The 18,928-nt window shown below is 35.7% G+C and overlaps 3 protein-coding genes across 4 annotated transcripts; 2 read left to right on the top strand and 1 right to left on the bottom strand.

The window, feature by feature from the left end:
- The first annotated feature begins 61 nt into the window (after window positions 1-61).
- LOC123202692 (V-type proton ATPase subunit B 2-like) lies at window positions 62-5,275 on the top strand. Its single transcript, XM_044618723.1, has 15 exons — window positions 62-126; window positions 327-397; window positions 649-704; window positions 797-895; window positions 1,491-1,550; window positions 1,790-1,901; window positions 1,997-2,205; window positions 2,774-2,902; window positions 3,066-3,203; window positions 3,360-3,510; window positions 3,619-3,701; window positions 4,250-4,297; window positions 4,403-4,456; window positions 4,559-4,642; window positions 4,784-5,275. The coding sequence occupies exons 2-15, from the start codon at window positions 340-342 to the stop codon at window positions 4,967-4,969; spliced, it is 1,467 nt and encodes a 488-aa protein (XP_044474658.1). The 5' UTR covers window positions 62-126; window positions 327-339; the 3' UTR covers window positions 4,970-5,275.
- A 1,900-nt stretch (window positions 5,276-7,175) lies between these two features.
- LOC123203494 (calcium-dependent protein kinase 29-like) lies at window positions 7,176-12,970 on the top strand. 2 transcript variants are annotated; one of them, XM_044619846.1, is made up of 8 exons: window positions 7,178-8,259; window positions 9,968-10,111; window positions 10,920-11,072; window positions 11,370-11,485; window positions 11,631-11,798; window positions 12,150-12,277; window positions 12,449-12,548; window positions 12,675-12,970. In XM_044619846.1, the coding sequence occupies exons 1-8, from the start codon at window positions 7,563-7,565 to the stop codon at window positions 12,744-12,746; spliced, it is 1,578 nt and encodes a 525-aa protein (XP_044475781.1). In that variant the 5' UTR covers window positions 7,178-7,562; the 3' UTR covers window positions 12,747-12,970. The 2 variants fall into 2 exon arrangements, with proteins under 2 accessions (XP_044475782.1, XP_044475781.1); XM_044619847.1 differs by lacking the exon at window positions 10,920-11,072 and having other exon boundaries at window positions 7,176-8,259.
- Window positions 12,971-13,904: 934 nt separating this feature from the next.
- LOC123203496 (probable prolyl 4-hydroxylase 3) lies at window positions 13,905-17,859 on the bottom strand. The gene is made up of 8 exons (XM_044619848.1): window positions 17,614-17,859; window positions 17,436-17,520; window positions 16,493-16,590; window positions 16,268-16,365; window positions 15,710-15,839; window positions 15,392-15,579; window positions 15,074-15,163; window positions 13,905-14,307 (listed from the first exon to the last, which is right to left on the bottom strand). Exons 1-7 carry the CDS (start codon window positions 17,796-17,798, stop codon window positions 15,090-15,092), a joined length of 858 nt encoding a protein of 285 aa, XP_044475783.1. The 5' UTR covers window positions 17,799-17,859; the 3' UTR covers window positions 13,905-14,307; window positions 15,074-15,089.
- Between the last annotated feature and the right edge of the window lie 1,069 nt (window positions 17,860-18,928).

The raw sequence follows: 18,928 nt of genomic DNA, 5'->3' as shown, positions 1-18,928 counted from the left end.
CTGTCTTGAACCTCATAATTTATTTGTCGTTTACTTCTTAATCATCCCTCAAAATCCTTGAAATAAACTAAGGCACGGTTTCAGTTCTGATCCAATCAAAATCCAAACATCTGTCGCTCGATTCAGGTCGTCATGATCATCACTCAATACTTATTTTCTTATGATGTTGAACTGAAGTATTTGTCTTTTTCATTTTGCCTTGAAATATTCTCTTAGATTTCTTAAAGGGTATTTTTATTAATCTAGTTTCTGAACTACTGTCAATCAGTTTCATGCTGTGCTGGTTGATTTTTACATAATTATTTTGATTGGTTAAGTGTTATCAGATTGGACCTGGAGATGGGAGCCGCCACAAACGTTGTTGACATGGAGGAGGGAACTCTCGAGATCGGCATGGGTGAGTGCTCTTTTTAACGAATGGTATAAATGTCAGCTATTTCGGGCCAATTTTTGCGTGGATTTTGCAAAGTTTAGTTTCTGAAGAAGAGTTATTTCTGTTCTTGTTTCGTAATTTTAATGAATCTGGCCTTTTGATTTAACGGATCTTTGAGTTTTTATAGTTTATATCACGTTCTCGTGTCATTTTCACTTCAGTTGATGATTTCTTACATGGGTCATTAACATTCATCCAGTGCTTTCCATTTGCAGAGTATAGAACTGTTTCTGGTGTTGCAGGGCCACTGGTTATTCTTGATAAAGTCAAGGTAGATTTAACTGCTCTGTATTTAAAGACGAATTTCCTTAGAATTTAATGTCACTTGCCCAATTGTGTAATTCCCTTTTTTCACCTTTTCAGGGTCCAAAGTATCAGGAGATTGTCAACATCCGTCTGGGAGATGGAACGATGAGACGAGGGCAAGTCTTGGAAGTTGATGGGGAGAAAGCAGTTGTGCAGGTTTAGTTACTGCTTTCTGTTGCTTTGCCTGTGTCAATGTCTATGAGTGCTGTTTTAAAAAGCATTTTGTGTGCAGATGATATGGACTCATTTAACCACTGCATAAAGTAGATTAGTTAGCATGTTGAAATTTGAGTTTCTTCACTTCGCATGACTATTCCAGTAACATGGAGTGGTAGATGATCTCTGTGGTCTAATGTGGCACTGATTTTATACTTTCGTTTGTTAGGAAAAGGAATTGTTGCCTTAGGATGTGTTTCAGTATATCATCATAACCTTTATGGACAAGAAACTTATGGGGCTGTTCTCAATATGTAATACCATTGGTTTTATATTTGATATCGGCATTGCTCACACAAATAGAAGGGGTCTTTAATTACATATACATTTCTTATCATATTGTATTAACCTAATGCTTTGATTTGTGGAATTATGGTATGAGGATATATATGAAGAATCAGTTTGTCTCTTTTTAAAAGGTTTTTTTTTCCTTTTTTACTTTTGTGGTTTATGGAGCTTTTGTTTTTCATTTTTCAATCTTCACTAAACGAAAAAGTTACATTGTTATTTCTGTATATTTCCCTTCCTTTTTCAGGTTTTTGAAGGAACATCAGGAATCGACAACAAATTCACAACTGTGCAGTTTACGGGGGAGGTACCATCTTTTAATTTCCAAACATGTTTTGTCAATGTTTTAGGGATCTTTTGGTTCTCAAATTATTAAACCATGAAGTTTATACTCTCAAGCCTCTAGATATATACATCAATTGATTAAGACATAGATATGGTGGATATTTTTTATGCCTTTTCTTGGGCCAGCCTTTCCTATTTTTAATGTTTGGATGTATACTCATTTTTCTGAGTTTTGAGTCCTTTCAATCTTTTGTTGTGCAGGTGCTGAAAACACATGTGTCATTGGATATGCTCGGGCGCATATTTAATGGCTCTGGAAAGCCCATTGATAATGGTCCACCGATTTTACCTGAGGCTTACCTTGATATATCTGGTGATTATGGAGATAACGTGATTTGTTGAATTGTCAATATGAACCACCAAGCTCATGCAAAGACCATGTGATATAATTGTTGCTTGCCTTTTCAGGAAGCTCCATAGACCCTGGTGAGAGAACCTATCCAGAGGAGATGATACAAACGGGGATTTCTACTATTGATGTGATGAACTCCATTGCTCGTGGACAGAAGATTCCTCTTTTTTCTGCTGCTGGTCTTCCCCATAATGAAATAGCTGCGCAGATCCGTCATCAGGCTGGTCTTGTAAAGCGGCTGGAAAAGCCTGGTGATCACATCATGGTATCCTGTGCCTGCCTCATGTCTTCTACTTTAAAGCAACAATTTAGCAACATGCCTGGGAATTGAGTGTGTTTTCTTTTGTGTGAACCAGAAGTAGGAGTAATGTTTTTTCCTTGCCTTTTCTTAAGTTCATCAAGTTATTAATCACCAAGTTATTCAAATATTGATCTTTCTTGGTCATGAGAAGCAACTGATGAATTGAATTTTCATTTTATGATATCTAGACTCGCAACCATTCCAAATTTCTGAATCCCCCTCTTTAAATTTTAGACTTTAAATTTTCGACGAAGTTCTGATTTACAAAACCTTTTCAAGAGACCCTTATTGGAAAATGTATATGATGTTCAAATTATATCATGTAACCATGTAGAAAGAAAATTATTTCTTCGATAGCAGATCAAATGTATCTTCATATCTATACTCAATATGCTCTCTTCTACCTTTTATATCCTGAATTGAAGATGTTCGCTGCCAGCTTATTACCCTTTTTATCTATTTCTTCTGCAGGATGATTTAGTTGCTGAATTTAGCATGCAATTTCCCTTTGGTGTTCTTACTTAAACCACAGGATGGGAAAGAGGACAATTTTGCCATTGTATTTGCTGCTATGGGTGTAAACATGGAGACAGCTCAATTTTTTAAGCGTGATTTTGAGGAGAATGGATCAATGGAGAGAGTGACTCTTTTCTTAAACCTGGTAATTTCAGTAAATGTCTCTGATACTTATTTTGTGATGTTTTTTTTTCTCTTTGATGACTTTCTTCTGAATTTTGGTGAAGGGTTTTTGCTCTATGTTTTTTACTGTGTTGATGTGATCTCACCCTGATGCAACCCACTTTTATGACTTGTTTTTTGTGTAGGCAAATGACTCCACTATCGAACGAATTATCACTCCTCGTATTGCCCTCACAACTGCAGAATATTTGGCTTATGAATGTGGAAAACATGTTTTAGTTATATTGACAGATATGAGTTCTTATGCTGATGCTCTTCGAGAGGTAATTAATTTTGAACTTTATTGGCAGGCTTCATATGCATTTTGCTTTATAAAACAACTTCTCTTGCGACTCTTGAATCTTGAAATTGATCAAGGTACTGATGCATTCTTCAAATACTTTAACAATGTGATTTACTGCTGTCTTTGGTAACTGCAGGTATGTGCTGCCCGAGAAGAAGTACCAGGAAGGCGTGGATACCCTGGATATATGTATACTGATTTGGCAACAATTTATGAACGTGCTGGACGTATTGAAGGACGAAAGGGCTCCATTACTCAAATTCCCATTTTAACGATGCCTAATGATGGTATGGTTGCCTACATAACTTAACAGTATGCCAAGCTATTCTTAGCACACTTTTTTCTTCTTGTTACAGTCATAGAAATCACTTGTTGTTGGTTTTGTTTATTTTCAGATATTACGCATCCTACCCCAGATCTTACTGGTTATATTACTGAGGGGCAGATTTACATTGATAGGCAACTCCATAATCGACAGGTCAGTTGGAAACCAATTCTCAACCAATACTTGTGTAAGATGTGAGAATAACACTGTATTTGAGCACCTTGTAATATTGTCTATATGGTTCTGTTATTGTGATTACTGTTTTGATGTTGTTTTTGTTTCTGGTTGTATCTGCCTTTTCGACTGTGTTATTCAGATTAGTCTATGACAGTTGAGCTGCCAGCTATACTGTGAATTATGTTGCTTTTGTTGTAAAGTCCAGGCAGAAAAAGGGCTTTATACACTAGAAAAGTGGATCATTTATGAGTATTAAAGTTTGTGTTGACTGTGTGCACAATCTGCATATTCTTAAATGCTGCCAGTTGATGACCAGAGAAAGAGTCATTGTTAGTTTAATTTATATTCAGATCATTTATAGGAAATCATCTATTATGTCATTCATTAGTTGGATTGCTCATGTATTGCGTTTTGTTAATGGAGTAATTAGCCTTTGAAAAGATGCATTTTATAGGAATACCAATTGTTTCTCTATGAAAGGTATCTGTAAATGATGATCTATTATTTATTCCTTTTTTGAACAGATATATCCACCTATCAATGTGCTTCCATCCCTTTCTCGGTTAATGAAGGTAAGACTATCGTAACTGATAGTTCTTCATGTTGCGGTTGTGCATGCTATAATAGATGATCCCTGTGGAGTTTATGATGACCATTATGTTAATGGTTTTGTTTAGAGTGCTATTGGTGAGGGAATGACTCGTCGAGACCATGCTGATGTGTCCAACCAGGTCTTATTGGTAGTTTCAAGTGATTTTCTCTTGAACATTTCCTTATTTCCGCCTGGCCTTCTAAAATATTTCCTGTTTGGTTTCCAATTTTTTCAATTCCAGCTGTATGCAAATTATGCTATTGGAAAAGACGTCCAATCTATGAAAGCTGTGGTTGGAGAAGAAGCACTTTCTTCGGAGGATCTGGTCTCTCTCTATCCCTGTTTTCTGTGTGTGTATTTGTTGCGTTGTATGTATGTTTTTCTTAGTACTAACGTCTATTTTAAATATATTTAGACCTCACCGTGCCTTACTAACAAGAGTTGGTTTTTCATTTTGCATCTTCAGCTGTATCTGGAGTTCTTGGACAAATTTGAGAGGAAATTTGTGACCCAAGGGGCGTATGACACCCTTAACATCTTTCAGTCGCTCGATTTGACTTGGACACTGCTTCGTATCTTTCCCCACGAGCTTCTCCATCGTATACCAGCCAAGACACTGGACAATTATTACAGTCGCGACAGAACAAACTGAGTTGAAAAAGTGTGTTACTCTCCCTTTTAGACCAATTCCGACTTCGATTGTGCATGAATTTCTGGTCAATGTTTTACCTCAATTTCTTGCCCAGGCTGAGTGACTTGTGCAAAGTTGTATGGATGAGACTGGCTTCTGTCCCATATTACAATGCATTTTTTTTGTTTCTCTAGTTATTATTTTAGCCATGGGAATTTGTTGGTCTGAGGTTACTGAACGTTTTTGTAAGAACTTTATGTTCCATTATTTTGGCATTGCCTAGTGGTAATTTGGAAACCAGTCTGGCAATAATTTTAGGCCACCCAAGGTTTGATGTTTTCTCAAGTTTCCACCCTTTAACTATGGAAACACCAAACACCCACCCATGACCGGTTAGATTTAACAAAACCCTAACGGTGACAAGGGTAAAATCGTCATTTTGCTATAATATTAAAAATAAACTAAAATAGAATCTTTTTTGCCCCCCTAAACTTTAAAAACTAAAATTTTTCCCCAGCCTAAATTTTAAAAAATGGTAGTTTCACCCTAGGGTTTGGTTTTGAAATCTCCGGCGACCGTTCCGGCTCCATTGCCGACGACCTCTCCCTCTCGAAGCAGCCTCTCCTTCCGGCGAATGTTTTTCTCCCATTTTGAGGCTCGATCAGCGTCGGAGACGCCTTGGGAGACGAAGAACTTCGTCGGGGAAGACGAAGTTCTTCGTCTCCCCGTCGTCTTCGTCTGGGAAGATAGTCGTCTTCCCAGAGGTCTTCTTCTGGGAAGACGATCGTCTTCCCAGACGAAGACGACGACTTCGTCTTTGTCTCCCAAGGCGTCTCCGATGCCGATCGAGCCTTCAAATGGGAGGAAAACATTCGCCGGAAGGAGAGGCTGCTTCGGGAGGGAGAAGTCGTCGGCAATGGAGCCGGAACGGTCGCCAAAGATTTCAAAACCAAACCCTAGGGTGAAACTGTCATTTTTTAAAACTTAGGCTGAGGGAAAATTTTAGTTTTTAAAGTTTAGGAGGGCAAAAAGAGATAAAATTTTCAGGCGTTAGGGTTTTATTAAATCTAACCGGCCATAGGTGGGTATTTGGTGTTTCCATAGTTAAAGGGGGGACTTTTGAGAAAACATCAAACGTTGGGTGGGAAATAGTCGTTTGGCCATAATTTTAAACCAAACAGGGGTTTAAGTACCATATTGTGCCCTTCAAGTTTATAGAGTCATTGCACGGGCAAGTCATCCTGGCAATTAGAGATGGTTTTGAGTCAATCAGATTTGGGTTGGAATCCACATTTAGTACAAAAATTGAACTAAAAAAATTAGAACTCCAGTTCAGCTCATCCACCCCTTTAGAGTTTTGGTTTATCTGTATACTATTCATACTTGTGGGTGTATTATTTATTTTTTAATAATACTATTTATTTTATTGATGTATTCAATGACATTGTTTATTAACTTAGATAAATTCGAATTAAATATTATAAATTTTAATCGAACTTGAATTAATCATTATTTAGGTTTAATTTGAATCAAATTTATTTTTAATAGCAACCTTCATACATCAAAGTCAAAAGTCTTTTTTAACTCATCTCATGAGTAACAAAGCATAAATGCTTTATGAAATATATGATTCATTTGGAAATAGAAGTAGCAATCCAGTTAAACGGAGTTGAATAGCATTTAACTCGAGCTTAAGATTGAGTTAAAAATGATTTACTCAAACTTAAAATTAAAACCTTGCAACACATGACATTTTAAATTTGAACATCATTACTGTTATATATATATATTGCTCTCTATTATTAAGATTTTAGGGTTTTAAATATAAAATTTGAAATTTGAAAGGTCTGTTGATATTTTACTGGAATTTCAAGTTCGTGATTTCATTAATTTGAGCAATAAAAAGATTGAGCTCGGTTCGATAAAACTGAATTAAGCTTAGTTAGGCTTGTTTATATTTTTAAATAAAAATGAATTTAATTCGATTCGTGTCACGTTCAAACAAAGATCAATTTGATCTTGTTTAAAATTTAGAATGATTAGCACAAAATCGAGCTCTATTCATTTGAATGGTTAGAAAAGAAGTTACTGTTATGAAAAAAAAAAAAAAAGAATCACTTAATAAAATAAAAAATAAAATAAAATCATTAGCAATCCAGTTTTGGGTGCGAGGATTCAAATGGAGCCAAACATTGATCCGAAATAGAACAACTCATATTGATTCCAAGTTTTCAACCCTACTTGGAAAGTTACAAATTGCAAAGTCAATCCAACCACAGAATTCGGGCGTCTGGTGGGTTAGGAGCCCTTTAAGCTGGGGCTTTAAAGATTCGCACAACTAGCAACCCAAGCTTTCTCTGAACAAAGCTTTCGAAAGTCTGCAATGCTTCCTCTTCCTGCCAACTTGTGGAGTCTCATCTGCCAGGAAAAACATAACGTATGTAAGCAAAAAGTGAAGGATGATTCTCTAGTCCATCCACCAGGCAAAAGCAAAGCACAAAAGGAAGAATCTTTATATGCAAAATCATCTTCTTAAACTCTCTTAATGAGCTTTTCTAGTTCTTGACAAACCAAACCCACCTGCCAAATCTTTCTGGAAAAGAAAATTCTCTCAATGGGACACTGCTTCTCAAGATCCCGATCTCATGATATTCCAATCTCTTCCTCTTCTGATGGCTCACCTCCACCTTCCTATCAGCCTTTACCCAAAAGAACGCAAGAACAGCCACAACCCCATCAGTACACACCAGCTCCTTTACAACCAAAGCCAGTTAAAGCTCCTTCAAGTTCAACTTCTCAGATTGGTCCCATTTTAGGCAACCCATTTGTTGACATCAGCTCAATTTATGCTCTTGATAAAGAGTTGGGAAGAGGTCAGTCTGGTGTTACTTATCTCTGTACTGAGAGATCAACTGGGAATAAATATGCCTGCAAGTCCATTTCCAGGCGCAAGCTTGTGCATGACAAAGATATTGACGATGTTAGGAGGGAGATTTTGATTCTACAGCACTTGAATGGACAACCCAATATTGTCGAATTTAAAGGTGCTTATGAAGATAAACAGAATCTGCATTTGGTTATGGAGTTGTGCTTGGGTGGTGAGCTTTTTGATCGAATTATAACCAAAGGGACTTATTCAGAGCGTGAAGCAGCTTCAATTTGTCGCCAGATTGTAAATGTGGTTCATGTTTGTCATTTTATGGGCGTGATGCATAGAGACTTGAAGCCTGAGAATTTCTTGTTGGTGAATCGGGAGGAAAATTCTCCTATAAAAGCAACAGATTTTGGACTCTCCGTCTTCATTGAAAAAGGTTAGTTTGCTTCTGCATCCTCTTCCTTTTAATTCTTATATCCAGCTTGTTGTTTTTATGTTTATGATTTTTTTTTTTTTCTGCAAAATGTTGCTATATATTTTGCATCCATTGATTTACAATTTGCATTTGATCCATGTTTCTTTTGCTTTCTTTGTTTCTTTTATGGATAAAATAAAAATTAAAAGCCATTAGGTGGGATAGATTTGTCCTAACACGGTTTAAGTGATGGATATTTCCAAAATTTAGGGTATGAAAAGAGTTAAAAAACTGAACTTAAATACATCAAATGGTGGCTGGGAAGGGACCTAGACAATAAATTAGGGGCAGATTTGAGCTGAACCAGCTCAGGCTTGAATCCAACTTCACTTTGAACGAGCTGAATTTGAGCTAGAGTTTCAGCTTGTTTATCGTTTTGGTAATACTGTTCATCCCGTCAATAACCCTTTGACAAAATTGTGCACTAGTTCAAATAAGGTAGAGCTAGGCATTAAGGATTTGAGCTGGGCTCGAGCCGGTCCTTATTTGGGCTCGGCTAAAATCCTCTCTTAGACTTAGTTGTGGATGCAATTATAGTTCAAGATAACCCAAGTCAACGAAGATAATGACAGGTCAACCAAGTCAATGATTTTGCAGAAGTTAAAGGTAAAGGATAAGAAGAAAGGAAAAAAAAAAAACCCATAATGGATGCATCACATGATTCACGTCATGTGATTGAAACAGGCACTTGCTGAATAATTTAAAAACTAAAGTGACCAATGTAGTTAGCATTAAAAGACTATTGGAACCAAAAGACACGGTATAGACAGTGGTGTGATGCATGTTCATTCATATGAACCCCAATATCAGGCTTTGTACTTATTAAGTTATTGATCAATAATTGGTGTTTCTATTATTGTTGCACCTGTTAGGAACCTAGCCCATATTCAATCAATCAATCAATATAAACACACCCATCAACAACAACTAAAATGAAGGAAATGACTATTTTTATTGATAAAGAGGTTTAATATTTACAATAAGTTGATAAACCAGCAATTCAAGGAGCTGGGGCCTCCCAATTTCCACCATTTGAGATGCTTGAAACCTCTCAAAACAGCCTAAAAGGCTGCTCACAGCTCAAAACTCAATTTTTCTTCTTTCATTTTTTACTACCCTTTATGTAAGAAGCCCTACATGTGTCCCAAAACCTCAAGTCCTATCAGCTCCACAATTAATAATCTTATATAGCACTATGGGAACAATGTTTGAGCCTGTAGTAGATTATAATGAAATAGAGCATTGTATTAATACTGATAGAACAATGCAAATGCTTGTAGATTATTAAGGAAATGAAAGAATATTGGCCTTATTGGAAACTTAAATATAGAGCAGTCTCTTCATGTGTAATTCTGTTCCAAAAGTTCAAGCTGTCATTAGTAATACTAGTAATGTCTTATATTGGTCATTTCTAGCACTGCTAGTTGTTGCAATCTATTTCTATGGAGTTTGGAACTTTTTGTTGCAAAGTTGTGTAAGAAAGTATATTTTTTTCCTTCCAAAGTAAAGGATAACTAACAAGATCTCATTTGTATAATCTGTTTTCTTTGTTGCATAGAAGCTTTTTCTTGCACTAGTTTCGTTTGCTGGTACTTTTTTTTTTCTGACTTTTCTATGTGTGATGTCTTAAGTGATCATTGGTCCTACATCTTCTTATGTGATTCACTAGGGAAAGTTTACAAGGACATTGTTGGAAGTGCATACTATGTTGCCCCAGAGGTGTTGCGGCGAAACTATGGGAAGGAGATAGATGTATGGAGTGCTGGAGTCATTTTATACATTCTTTTAAGTGGAGCGCCTCCATTTTGGGCTGGTATGTGAAGATTTTTGTTTTTTCTTTCAGTTGATTTGACACCAGAGAACACAAAACAGAATTTCAAAATTACCTTTCAAATGGATCTTGCTAGCAAACATATGTAGCATACAAGTGGTAAACTAAATTATCACAGGGTTGGATTCAAGCCGAGCTAATCTCGTTCAAACTTGAAACGAGTTGCCATGGGTCGAGGTTGAGCCATGGGGTGCTCAACTCGATAGGCTTGTGAGTGGCTGGTGTATGCAGATAAAATGACTTCGTTTTGACCAATCAAATACAATTTTGTTTTGCACTAGATTATATTATGTAAGCAACAAAGATTAACATCATTTTGATCTAAGTTTATCGTGCTCATATCTTCAATACCGAGCTCATGTAAGTCGAGTTCAAACATCATTTGTCATACTGAAGTTGAGCTCGAGCTCGAGCTTGGCTTAGCTTGAATCTACCCCTAAATTAGCATGTCTTTGTCCATTACCAATTCTGCATGTTTCCACAAGATTAGTTTCTACAATCATAACAATTGCCCACTGGTAGGTCTTGACAATATGACACATTTTTGCATGGAAAGAATTGGTATTATTTTGCTAAATATTTTCAGATATTTGGGTTTTTCAACTTCCTAATTTTCATGAACATGGACCAAGTTGTACTTAAAGCATTTTGAATGTTGAAGCTTCCACTGCCTGGATAATTTTTTTTTTTTTTCTGACTAAAATTTTATCTTTCCACCAGATTCAATTATTTACTTTCTATGTTTTCTTACTTACTCTAATGTTCCGTAATGGGTTCAATTTTATTGTAGAGACTGAGAAGGACATACTTGAAGCAATTTTAAAAGATAGCCTGGACTTGCAGAGCAATCCATGGCCTACGATATCACCTTCTGCCAAAGATCTAATCAGGAAAATGTTAAATAAGGATCCTAGGAAACGAATCACTGCTGCAGAAGCCCTTGGTATGGACATACTAAAATTAAAATTTTGAATGGGGAAACATTTTTAAACCACTTATGAAGGTTACCCTTTGCTAAGTTATGCCATAAATAACCTTTCCTCGGTTGACTGATCTTGCTGTAGATGTGATCATCAGCTGTGGAAAGAATTTCAGGTGTCAAAGTGGCCCCACCCCTGAATTTCTTGATGAGAGTTTTGGATGAAATATATGAATTTTGCTCCATTGTAAATATGAGACAGTATAATTTGTAGGCAGTGAGTACATCATTAACATCATTCATGTTATGTATTTGAAACAGAACATCCATGGCTGAAGGTGGGTGGTGACACATCTGATAAACCAATTGATAGTGTTGTTCTAATTAGGATGAAGCAATTCAGAGCGATGAACAAGATGAAGAAGCTTGCCCTAAAGGTACGAAAACAGTTTGTGCAGACCTGATTCTTAGTTATTTGTTATTATAGACTACAGCCACCTACTCTTTGCATTTCTTGATTCTATTTTCTGTTTAATTTTTCCTGTTGGCTGCTTTCCTGATCTGAAAACAATATTACTGAAGGTCATAGCAGAAAGCCTCACTACCGAAGAAATCAAGGGCTTAAAAGAGACGTTTAACAACATGGACACTGATGGAAGCGGCACAATCACCTTTGAAGAACTAAAAGATGGATTGCGCAGGCTGGGATCTAAGCTTTCTGAAACAGAAATAAAGCAGCTCATGGATGCTGTAAGAACTTTTATCATTCCTTATTGTTAGTGTTCTTTCTGGAAGGAAAAATTTTCTGCCTACTGTTCATGGATACTTGTAACCAGCTTAAAGCAAATATGGTATTGCTCTCTCTTTATATCATCCCTAGACAAATCTCATATCAATAAAACACAAGAAAAATGATAGGTATGTTAAGTCATCTCACATCGGTTGGGGATGATAATAGAAGATTGGTTAATTAGTTTGTGAGTTTTTAAATTGTTAAGACTCGTTTTAGGTTTATAATATCTTGACAATAGATCAAACTATTGAATCAAGATTTACACTCTTGCACTGAAAAAAGTAGTTGACTGGTATAATTTTTTTCAGGCTGATGTTGACAAAAATGGAACCATTGATTACACTGAATTCATTAGTGCAACTATGCAAAAGCATAAACTAGAGAAGGAAGAACATTTGTACAAGGCATTTCAGTATTTCGACAAGGATGACAGTGGGTTAGTATACTGTTAAATTTGGTCTGTCAAAGTTCCATGACCTTAGAAGGATTGATCTTAATGCTTATGAAGTAAATTCCCACAACCGAACTGAAATCAATCTATCCTTTACTTTTGAACATGTTTTACCAGAGTAATTCAATTTGAACTGACTGGATTCATTTGTCTCAGGTTTATTACTAGAGAGGAGTTGAGACAAGCTCTGACTCAACATGGAATGGGTGATGAGGCCACAATAGATGAAATTCTTGAGGATGTTGATACTAATAAAGTAACTATCTCTACTTTGAATCTCATCAAAAATTTAATTTTTGTTTTGTTGTTGCAATTCAATTTTGCATTTCATAGGCATTGTCAATGAAGATTGATTTGATCATATTGGGATTCTAATGAACAGGATGGAAGAATCAACTATGAGGAGTTTGCAACCATGATGAGAAAAGGAACTCAAGATACAATGGGAAAATAAGATAAAGCTAAGTGTAGAGTTCATAAGGCCAAGAGATGGCCAAGTCTCATCTGTACGCTTGTTGCAAATTGAGCTTTATTCTCCTTGTGTTCATGCTAGATGTTAATAAAATTCCTCGCCCCGGCTTTTGTCAATTTTTAAGTACACAAGGCAACCAACTCATCATATGGATAACTTTTAATTTGTATATATAAAAAAGTCAGTTTAAAATTGATGAGTTGAAATTTGAACTCTGTTAAAATATAATTTAATTTTGAATTCGATTTGAATCAGTTTTAATTCAGATGTTTGGATAGACCCAAACTCAGCTCTTTCTATAAAAAGGAGATTGATTAGAGCTTGATTTTGAGTTTGATCGATTAATTCGGATAGAATAAGCCCTTAATGTCAGGAAAAAAATTGGGCTCACAAAATTTTTCCTTGTTTGTCCGGAAAGGCTGGTGGGCTTTTGGGTTGACATGCCCATGCTTGATTGGGGTTTTTAAAAGGAATCTTGCCCTGTGATGGGCTTTTGGGGGTTAACCCATCAAAGCCGTAGTCGGGTCAACTTTAAGATGAATCTTGTCAAGACTTTTAGAAACGTGCAGTTTGAGAATTCCATTGGGAACTCTTTGCCTATTCATTTTCTATTTGATATTGTTATTAATGATAGGAGAAAATGAAGCTTGAGAATTCCAAAATAGCCAAACCAAGCTAGAACTTAGCTTGCCCGAGTTGGTAAGCAGTAATGCTAAAGGAGAAGAGTCATCAAATAAAAAGATGAATCATTATATACAAAAGGAAAAAAAAAATCACCAACAAATTTAAAAAATCACTGATAATGCACTAACCAAAGTCAAACTTAAGTTTGATAAATTGATCATTTACTCAAGTTCGACTCATCCAGGCCAAACAATATGCCAAGCTCAAACTGACTTGATGTGACTATCTTCCTAAAAGTGACATTGTTGCCATGGTAGCCTTGTGACAGATAATTTATTTTTAAATGTTGTAAAAAAATCTCACCCAACAACATATTTTATCATCATTTATTTATGTTTATGTTGATCTCATTGCTGAATCATCATCTTTTTTAGAGTGAAGTAAATTCGTAAATATAATAGAGAATAGTTTGGATCGTTCCCAAAAAAAAAAAAAAACCTCCAAAGAACTCATACGTACACACATAACAAGATCAATAAGCATTAATTATGCGATGATAATTTGTCAACTTGTTTGTGTATGTAAGAAAATGTGTGTACTATAGTATTAATCAGGAAGTATATATCAAGTGGTTCAGAATTTTTTTGGTTTGTTTTCAGTAATCTGTCAACACATCAGTTGCAACAGATCACATCCTCTGAACCACATTTTATTTTCCAAATGAAGGACGACTTCTCTCAGCCTAAATGGCATGTATAAAGATTTTTTTTAAAAAAGAAAAAAAGGCCAGTCATATGCAGAATCATGTCACCTCAATTGTAATGTTTAAATGGTAGTTAGGAGGGCCACGCCAGAATGCTCCATTAACCACACAAACTAAAAGCAATGACCCTCCTGAGACAATGATGTCTTCTAAGTCCTGCAAACATAGTAGATGAAATTGTATCAATGCAGGCGCAGATCTAAGTAAACTAGCTTCATGCAACAGCTTTGCATTGTACGGTTAGCAAACTGCAGTTATGAATGAGGATTTAGTACAGCAAATTGAAGTATCATCATTTAGAAACTACTACAATGGCATATCTTACAATCACAGTAATATTCTGGTCCAATAGTCTAGTCTATTGTTAAGATATTGTTTGTTTTAAACATCGACAGAATAAGAAAGAGATGTTGAGTATGTATATGCATCCTATTTGTGAGTTCTTAAACAATTATTGACGCATTTTGGATTGCAAAACCTAAAATCAAAATTGTGACGGATTTTGTATCCAAAGTTGAAAATATCTTATACCAAGATGTTACAATCAATGCAATCAAGCCTATAGATTCTCTATTTTCCATGCTTGTATTGCTACTTGCTCATACAATTCAACATACTCACCATTTCAATAACCACTAGCCATACTTGTCAAAAATGTAAGTTGTTGTTTGCTACAATTCCATTTCGACAAGCCATAGTGAAGAACATGCATTTCTTGCCTTCAGTAAGTCGTTTTTTAGTAAAAGAAGCAGCTTCTTATCCATATATGTTGATGTAATTCAGCATTTTTCTTAAAACAAAATTGGGCCAATGGGAATGTGTTGCAACAAGCAACATATCAATAAGTATCCTAGAACACCATCTAATTCAAAAAGCAAGCAGCCTTTACATGAAGTTCACTAGTTTTGGCATTGAGAATTACCTTTACAAATAATAGCTCAGATGTTGTACTCATTGACATGCATCCACTTTGTACATGACCATTTGCTCCCTCTGATTACAGGACAAGCACCTAACATCAACCATAAAAATGATTTTAACTCATCAATAACATTGTGTTGGTGAATGAAAACCACTCGCTAAAAAATTTAAAATAACTTGTAAATGTCATTGTGTCATGCTAGAAGAAGATAATATGAGGCAAATACTTTTCTTCTGAAATGCAAGACAAACAGCAGAATCATTTTTATGATTACAGCTAAAGGTCCATACAAATAGAAAAAAATGCAGAATTGCTAACCATGCAAACTTGAAGGATCTACTGTGGCATTAGGCCTCATGCTCCAAAACAATAATGCATCACCCATTTTTGGTTTTAACGAGAGACCTTGTTTTCCACATTCAGACAACTCATTCCACCATGGCACAGAACTGAAATTTGCTTTGGTATGAGGAAACACTGTCTCACCCCCTTCTTCAACATCTGACCTACAACAACAATAGAAAGAGAAAAGTAGAAAGGCAAGGCATCAGGTTTCTGTACAAGATGGAACCGAATGAAAAATTATGGTACATGATGAGTGATCCAAGGATGTTGGCAAAGGAAATTAGCTCATACAAATACATAAGAAGAGTGGCCATCCGCTGCCCTCCATTCTTAATGTTGAACTTATCAAGGAAGTAATCATAATGAGGCTCATATTGCTGTCCAACTTCATAGTGGATGACATGAAGTCCTTCTCCATTCTCTGTAGTAAAGTTCACACAAAGCAATTTCATGAATTGAAAAACCAACTGGTAATAGCAAAACGGATATTTACAGTTTTCTTTTGGTTCAGAAATCAAAGAAGAGTAACAGAACATTTTCTGCATTTATGTACAAGGCAACAATATTCAAAAAAAAAAAAACCACAGTATGCAACATAGAAAAGTCAATGAGTCCAGTAACCACTTTGGCTGGAAACACTATTGTGAAAGAAATAAAACAAAACAGAATGTTATCTTGCAAGAGCATCTTCAAATTTATGTGGGCACAATTAGAGATGCAGATATATGTATATGTGTGTGTGTGTGTGTGTATATATATATATATATATGTACATATGTACATATGTATGTACATATGTACATATGTATGTATATATATGTATATATATATATATATATAGGCTCTCACCAACAGGAATGAAAGTGAAGTCTGCAATCCGCTTTTCAATATTCCGAATAATTTTATCTTGCCCTCTCCTTAGAAACATACCAGAGCTTGTACGCACCCTGCAGAAGAGATGTCAAGTTCCTTAATAGAGATTTCTTTAGGGGGGAAAATTACAGCAAACCCTCAATTCTTTTTTTTTTTTTATTTACAGCAAAGCAAACGGAGATGGTTGCAAGGAAAGCAAACCTGCTATGTTTACTCTGACCAGTCTCGCTATCAACAACAGCTGATGCTACCATGTGTGGTTTAGCAAGATTTATCAGGTAGTCACATTCTGCCTTGGACTGTACAAATTAGCATGCCAGAAGTCATTTTTTCTACCAGTACAAGGGCTTATATATTCAACACCTAATTGTGCATGAAATGGTCATGTTTACATGCACTTAAAAGGAAGGGCACCACACAACCTCTCCCTACAATGATAGAATCCAAATTGTTCATCCATGGAACCAGCAATGCATAATATTTCTGTGAGCATTATATTGTAAGCAGACTAATTATATGTTCAATCGAATTGGTTTCGAGACCAATAATATTTCCAAGAATGGAAAAGAGTGATAGCCGTATACAGCGTGCAGATTGATAATTTTAGGGATGTTCAAAACCAGTAAACCAAACTAGATTGACCACTTCTTGAACTGAATTAGTTTTGTGGTTCAGAGAAAACTTTAAACCAAACCAGTTGAAAGATTTATCGGTTTTGAAATAACTGAACCAAATTTTCAGTTAATCGTTTTTAACTGAATTTTCAAAGGGATGATCGTTAAGACTTTAGACTTCACATTTTAATCAATACGTCCAGAATAATGAACCATCAATGGAATGGGTCGTTCCTTGTTGAACAAGCTATCTGGAAAATGGAACCGGCGATCCAACTTTCAAACTTTGTTTTTCTTCAAATCGGTTTGGTTCGGTTAATGGGTTTTACAAATACCGTCAAACCGGTAACGGAAGAGAAAAAATCTGTTTGGCTAAAATCCTAACCGGTAAACGAACCAGATTTTCGATTACCCTGTTTCCCAGTCCGGTTGTCGGTTCGGCTTGTGGACTTTTTTAACACCCCTACTGATTTTTTTAACAAACAGAACAACAAGCATTAATCAACAGAGAAAAGAAATATGAAACTGACCAAGAAATTATGATAAATGAAAGCTCTAGGCTCCCAAGAAATGACTTCAGTCCATTGCTCTCTAACCTCCTCCATCTTATTATGTCTGAAATTAATTCCCGCCATTAAAATACAAGGAACGACAAATAAAATTGTAAATAAAGAAGAAAAAAAAAGGAACAAAGAGATAGACGCATACTTTTCAATGGTGTGGCGCCTGTAGAAGCTGAGACCATTTGGCGGAGAATCACTGTCGTCGCCTATTGGAGGAAAGAAAATCCCCATAGCCAAAAACATTAAAAGAACAACTGTTAGCATGAACAAAACCAACTTTAGCGTTGACAATTTCTTGAATTGCAGCCGAGAATGCTTCACTTTCGCCATTGATGAAACTCCTAAGAACTACCAGAAATCAGCCAAATTTTGAACTCTGGAAAGGCAGAGAACTCAATTTACATAAATATATATCGGCAATTCCAATGACAAATTTACCCCTAAGTGTTGGCCTATATTAGAAATTCTGTTGGCTATTTCGTGGGTAATTTAGTCATTGTATCTGCTCCCAGTTTACGTTGAAGTTACTTTGTCATATTGTGGGCAGCTCAAGGTTTCTGAATTATGAAGGGCTTGAAATGGAAGCATATTTAATGGTTGGCCTTGGATTTGTTCTTGACAATTGGTCCTCCCTCAGAAAAATAAGAGGAAGATATCATTTTCCACCAAAGATTTGGAGAAATCATTTCCACCCCTTGAATTTTCAAACAACTATTTTTCACCCTGAACAAAAAAGGCTTTGACACAATGTCAAGAAAATGCCTACTACTACCCCTAAGTATTTAAATTTTTTTAAATCATCGTACTGACCTTACTGGTAATCATTAACAATTTGACTAAATTTGTCATTGGAATTACATCGAAAAAGTGCAAAACTATGTCGAAATTACACTACAATGGTGTGGTAAGATGAGATCGCATTTTTTCTGGATAAAATTCTTGTCAAAATCACGTTGATAAAATTGAGATATAGTCAAATCACATATGTTTAGTGCAACTATGGCCAGATCACATCTTTCTCCGCGTGATCTATCAATACACATAAGTGGTATTATTATTAAATGGGTCTGGGTCTGCTCTTGATAATAAAATCTACTACAGATTTGCCTATAGAAAAATTAAGAGGTAGATAAAATGTCCCACCAAAGGTCTGGAGAAATCATTTCCACCCCTTGAATTTTTAAACTACAAATTTGTACCCAAAAATGAAAACAATGCTCGGACATAGTGTTAAAAAATGATCATGATCATGCTGCTAATAATTTAAATTTTTTTCAGATCACCAAATTACCATTAAAATGATAATTTTATTTTCTAACAGTGTTTTAGGATTTTGTTTAAATAAATACATCTTGATTTTGGGTGAGAAATGTCATTTAAGGGTAATTTACTCTCTAAAAAATAGTCTGAAAGTAACTTTCAAATCCATAAATCCTGAAGAGTTGTTGCCCTGACTTGGA

The sequence above is a fragment of the Mangifera indica genome, chromosome 19 (assembly GCF_011075055.1).
Source record: "Mangifera indica cultivar Alphonso chromosome 19, CATAS_Mindica_2.1, whole genome shotgun sequence".
Lineage (NCBI taxonomy): Eukaryota > Viridiplantae > Streptophyta > Magnoliopsida > Sapindales > Anacardiaceae > Mangifera > Mangifera indica.
This window is presented reverse-complemented; position numbering and strand designations above follow the sequence as displayed.

What these genes read in the sequence shown, in the direction of transcription:
- LOC123202692 (XM_044618723.1), top strand. Translation starts at nt 340, where the DNA reads ATGGGAGCCGCCACAAACGTTGTTGACATGGAGGAGGGAACTCTCGAG. An exon ending in TTATTCTTGATAAAGTCAAG is followed by an intron (nt 705 to 796) that starts GTAGATTTAACT and finishes TCACCTTTTCAG; the next exon opens with GGTCCAAAGTATCAGGAGAT. An exon ending in CTGTGCAGTTTACGGGGGAG is followed by an intron (nt 1,551 to 1,789) that starts GTACCATCTTTT and finishes TTTGTTGTGCAG; the next exon opens with GTGCTGAAAACACATGTGTC.
- LOC123203494 (XM_044619846.1), top strand. Translation starts at nt 7,563, where the DNA reads ATGGGACACTGCTTCTCAAGATCCCGATCTCATGATATTCCAATCTCT. An exon ending in TGAAGAAGCTTGCCCTAAAG is followed by an intron (nt 11,486 to 11,630) that starts GTACGAAAACAG and finishes ATATTACTGAAG; the next exon opens with GTCATAGCAGAAAGCCTCAC. An exon ending in TAAAGCAGCTCATGGATGCT is followed by an intron (nt 11,799 to 12,149) that starts GTAAGAACTTTT and finishes AATTTTTTTCAG; the next exon opens with GCTGATGTTGACAAAAATGG.
- LOC123203496 (XM_044619848.1), bottom strand. Translation starts at nt 17,798, where the DNA reads ATGGCGAAAGTGAAGCATTCTCGGCTGCAATTCAAGAAATTGTCAACG. An exon ending in AGGCGCCACACCATTGAAAA is followed by an intron (nt 17,521 to 17,613) that starts GTATGCGTCTAT and finishes AATTAATTTCAG; the next exon opens with ACATAATAAGATGGAGGAGG. An exon ending in TCATTTATCATAATTTCTTG is followed by an intron (nt 16,591 to 17,435) that starts GTCAGTTTCATA and finishes TAATTTGTACAG; the next exon opens with TCCAAGGCAGAATGTGACTA.